This window comes from Vulpes lagopus, chromosome 2 (assembly GCF_018345385.1).
Source record: "Vulpes lagopus strain Blue_001 chromosome 2, ASM1834538v1, whole genome shotgun sequence".
NCBI classification, from domain to species: domain Eukaryota; kingdom Metazoa; phylum Chordata; class Mammalia; order Carnivora; family Canidae; genus Vulpes; species Vulpes lagopus.
Genome location: NC_054825.1, coordinates 26,682,362 through 26,687,043, shown reverse-complemented (window position 1 = coordinate 26,687,043; position 4,682 = coordinate 26,682,362). Strand labels below are relative to the sequence as shown.

The 4,682-nt window shown below is 57.0% G+C and overlaps 1 protein-coding gene across 1 annotated transcript; it reads left to right on the top strand.

The window, feature by feature from the left end:
* The first annotated feature begins 1,195 nt into the window (after positions 1 to 1,195).
* On the top strand, positions 1,196 to 4,430 carry HPS6 (HPS6 biogenesis of lysosomal organelles complex 2 subunit 3). The gene has a single exon (XM_041733068.1). It carries the CDS (start codon positions 1,865 to 1,867, stop codon positions 4,271 to 4,273), a length of 2,409 nt encoding a protein of 802 aa, XP_041589002.1. The 5' UTR covers positions 1,196 to 1,864; the 3' UTR covers positions 4,274 to 4,430.
* Positions 4,431 to 4,682: the final 252 nt, after the last annotated feature.

The following is a 4,682-nucleotide window of genomic DNA, read 5'->3' as shown; positions in this document are numbered from 1 at the left end:
TTCAAACCATGAGAAGGGAATGGCCTAGGAAGAGGAAGGAAGGAAGGAAGGAAGGAAGGAAGGAAGGAAGGAAGGGGAAGAAAGGCAGGAACCTGAGTGGCTCAGTTGGTTAAACCTCCAACTCTTGGTTTCAGCGATTGAACCCCGTGTCAAGCTCTGCACTCAGCACAGAGTCTACTTGAAACTCTGTCTCCCTCTCCCTCTGCTTCTCCCACCCGTGCTGTATATCTCTCTAAAATAAATAAATCTTAAAAAAAAAAGAGGAAAGAGCCCATTATAGTATTTAAATACCAACATTTATTGATTAACCAAATACTATCTAAAAAAGAGGAAAATGACAGGAGAAAGATGCCCTGGAAATCACAGAAGGGACTTTCAACCAGGAGGTCGTCAAACTTCTCAGAGAGAAAGGGAAACAAAAATATCCTTGAAGACCTCAGGAAAATCTACCTCAGGTAAATTGTGATTTAGTAGTAGTAGTAATAGAAGGAGAGAAAGTGGAGGCAAGCAAATGCTAGAGGATCTTTGCAAGAAATTTGATTAAAGGCAGGAGGAGATGAAGCTACAGTGGTAGAGGTGGTAGAGATGAGGGTGAAAGAGTGACTAGACAGGCTAGATAGAGAGTGTTTCTATGCTGAAAGGAAGAGGGCAGAGTGAGGCTAATGAAGTAGAAATGGATGCAAATTCTGACTGAAGCTGTTAGGAGAAGGAGGGAGAAGCGGGGCTCACAAAGAGAAACTGGATTTGGAGGGAGGAGGAATACCACATCACTTGAGGAAGTCAGGGGTAGAAATCCCTGCATATCATTTTGTAGATGTTGCTAGAGAAATTACACACACTCCGTGTTTTAATTTTGTTTTTTAGCAAATGCTTAGTTTTGGTGATGAGTTGTTGATATAGTAAAGTGATACGGTGCAAGGACTCTGGACTGAGATTGCCTGTGGCTGAAATCCCACCTCTAAGACAGCCCAGATGACTCAGTGGTTTAGCTCCGCCTTCAGCCCGGGCTGTAATCCTGAAGACCCAGGATCCAGTCCCACATCTGGCTCCCTGTATGGAGCCTGCTTCTCCCTCAGCCTGTGTCTCTGCCTCTCTCTGTCTCTCATGAATAAATAAAATCTAAAAAAAAAAAAAAAATCCCACCTCTACTTCTACCTGCTGAATAGCTGTATGATCTTGGTCAAATTCACTTAATCTCTCTGTGCTTCATTTTCCATATCTGTGCAAGGGGTATTGTTGTCTGGCGGGGATGGGGATTTACACAGTAAGTGCCATGGAAGTATTAACTGTTATTATTTTCCACTAGATTGTCAATCCCATGAGGCTGAAGTTTTTCTCTTTTGTTCAGGGCTGTCTACTTAGCCGGGCATTTAGTAGGTGCTCAATAAAAATTTCACGACACACTGCCAGAAGTTGGGGTGAGCGAGGCGTGGAGGGAAGGAAAGCCTTGGGAGTTGTGACACTTTCAGTTCAGGGCTCAGCCAGGGAGATTCCTGAGTAAGGCTCTGCGCTTCCTGGGGCTGGGGCGGATGGGCCTACACCCCGACTCCAGGAGCATGGGTCGGGCTTGCAAGGACTGACGTGCTGAGACGCTGGGTGCTCAGGAGGCTCCTCCCGCGCGAGGCTGGCGTGGCCCCTCCCCCAGGGGGCGGGGTCGCGCCGGCGGGGCGTGAGCGGGGCGGAGCCCTCTGCAAGGCTTGAGGGGCGGGGCCGAGCCGACTCTCGGCCTGGCGTCGGCTCACCTCATCGACGCGGGACGGAAGTCTCTGCGCGGCTGAGTCTCCCCGCGGGAACCCCCGACCCAGCGCCGAGCCTCACCCCAGGGGGCGGCCGGGCCTCGGCGTGCTCCCGCGCGGGCGCTACTATGAAGCGTATGGGCACCCTGCGCCTGCTTTCGGACCTCAGCCACTTTAGCGGCGCGGCCCGGCTCCGGGAGCTGCTGGCCGGGGACCCGGCCGTTAGAGTCCGCTGCAGCCCAGACGGCCGCCACCTGCTGCTCCTGCGCCCCCCGGGGGCGCCGAGCCCGCAGCTGCTGGTCGCTGTGCGTGGCCCGGGCGCGGAGCTGGAGCGTGCCTGGCCAGCTGGCCACCCCTCCCCGCTAGACGCCTTCTTCCTGCCGTGGCCGACGCGCCCGGCGCTGGTCCTGGTGTGGGAGAGTGGCCTAGCCGAGGTGTGGGGCGCGGGAGTGGGGCCTGGCTGGCGGCTGCTGCGGAGCACCGAGCTGTGTCCCGGCGGTGGAGCCCGCGTGGTGGCCGTGGCGGCGCCTGGAGGCCGCCTGGTGTGGTGCGAGGAGCGTCAGGCGGGCGCAGAGGGCTGGCTGGGGCCGCCTGCTGCTTTCAGCCACTGCGTGTGCGTCCGAACCCTGGAGCCCAGCGGGGAGGCCGGCACCAACCTGGGCCGCACACACATCCTGCTGCACCACTGCCCCTCTTTCGGGCTGCTGGCCTCCCGCAAGGACCTCTTCCTCGTGCCCACTACCGCTACCTGGCCTGGCGTGGGTCACATTCTGCTCATCTGGAGGCCAGGCAAGGGCAAGGTGATGGTGGCTGCCCCATGTCTTGGCCTCTCTCACAGTAAGAGCCTGCATCCAGGACAAGGGGACACATGGGACTTCCGGGCACTGCTCCGAGGCCTTCCTGGGTTGCTGTCCCCCATGAAGCCATTGACTGTACATACCTGGGCCCCAACTCCCCAGGGCCTGCTGTTGCTTGACTTCAAGGGCACTGTGAGCCTAGTGCAGTCCCATGGTGGTACTCGGGCTGTGGGCACACTGCAGGAGGCACCTGTCGGCCTGGCAGGGTCTGCAGCACTGGGAACATTTCATGGTACTCTGGCCTGTGTGCTGGGCTCCACGTTGGAACTGCTTGACATGGGCAGCGGGCAGCTGCTGGAGAGAAAGGTCCTAAGTACAGACCGAGTCCATTTACTGGCACCCCCAGTCCCTGGCATGGAGGATGAAGAAGAGCTGGAGACCCGAGGGGGTCTTCGTTTGCTTTCAGCTTTGGGTCTGTTTCGAGTAGGCTGGGAAGCCCCACAGGGCCTTGAGGTGCCTTCAGCTGAAGACCTGGTGTTTGAGGAGGCCTGTGAGTACTACCAGCGACGGAGCCTGCGGGGTGCTCAGCTCACCCCAGAGGAACTGAGACACAACAGCATATTCCGGGCACCTCAGGCCCTGGCCTCCATTCTCCAGGGACATGTGTCTCCATCTACACTATTGACCACACTGAGGGCTGAGCTTCGAGATTACCGGGCCTTAGATCAGCTCAAAGCCCACCTGGTGGCTGGGGACGATGAGGAAGCTGGCTGGACTGAGCTGGCCGAGCTCGAAGTGGCTCGCCTACTGAGGACTGAATTGGTAGGAGACCAGCTGGCCCAGCTCAACACTGTTTTCCAAGCTCTTCCTACAGCAGCCTGGGGTGCCATCCTCAGGGCCCTGCAGCTCCAGCTAGATGGGAAAGGCAGGCTGAAGTCCCATGCTCCTCCTGATGTGTGGAAGAAGGTACTAGGAGGTACTTCAGCTGGAAAGGAACCTCCCAATGGGATACTGCCCCTCTTTGAACTTCTGTGTCAATGCCTCTGCCGGCTGGAGCCAGGATGGCTGCCACCCTTTGTGGAGCTGGCACAACAGCAGGGTGGTCCAGGCTGGGGGTCAGGGGGCCCGGGGCTGCCCCTGTATCGACGAGCCCTGGCAGTACTAGGTGAGGAGGGGACCAGGCCTGAGGCACTGGAGCTGGAGCTGCTCTTGGGCAGTGGGCGGCCCAAAGCTGTGCTCCAAGCTGTGGGGCAGCTGGTGCAAAAGGAGCAGTGGGAGCGGGCTCTAGAAGCAGGCCTGGCCCTCAGCCCCTCCAGCACCCTGCTTCGAAGTGAGATCTTCAAACTGCTGTTGGCTGAATTTGCCCGGCATCGCCGACTTGATGCTTACCTCCCCCTCCTTTGCCGCCTGTGCCCACCAGACCTAGCTCCAGCTGAGCTCCTGCTTCTGCTACGGACACACCTCCCAGATGAGTCAGAGCCGCCTACCCCATTTCCTGAGCCTGGAACCGAGCCCCCTCTCACTGTGGGCTTGCTCAAAGCCCTGCTGGAGCGGACTGGAGCTCAAGGACGGCCCTCGGGCCCAGTTCTAAGCCTATATGAGGACATCCTATGGGACCCAGGCACTCCACCCCCCACCCCACCTCGAGGACCTGTGACTACCCTCCAGGCCTCAGACCACCCAGGCTTAGAGGCCTGGGCATCACCTGGACAGGGCTTCTGTGTGACTGACACAGGCTAAAAATCATTTCTAGGATGCAGCAGTCAGGGAAGGTGCCTACAAGTTGGCAGGGACTAGGGTGGGACCTGTGTGTGCAATACTTCTATCTTCTGGAGCAATTTTTAAAAATCTATATATGGTAAATATTATAATAAATATATTTGGTTTTTGTCCTCAAGTTTTTGTGCTGGCACAGAGCTTCTTTCTTTTTTTTTTTAATTTTTTTTATGATAGTCACACACACACAGAGGGAGGCAGAGACACAGGCAGAGGGAGAAGCAGGACACAGGCAGAGGGAGAAGCAGGCTCCATGCACCGGGAGCCCGACATGGGATTCGATTCCGGGTCTCCAGGATCGCGCCCTGGGCCAAAGGCAGGCGCCAAACCGCTGCGCCACCCAGGGATCCCTTGGCACAGAGCTTCTAAACCC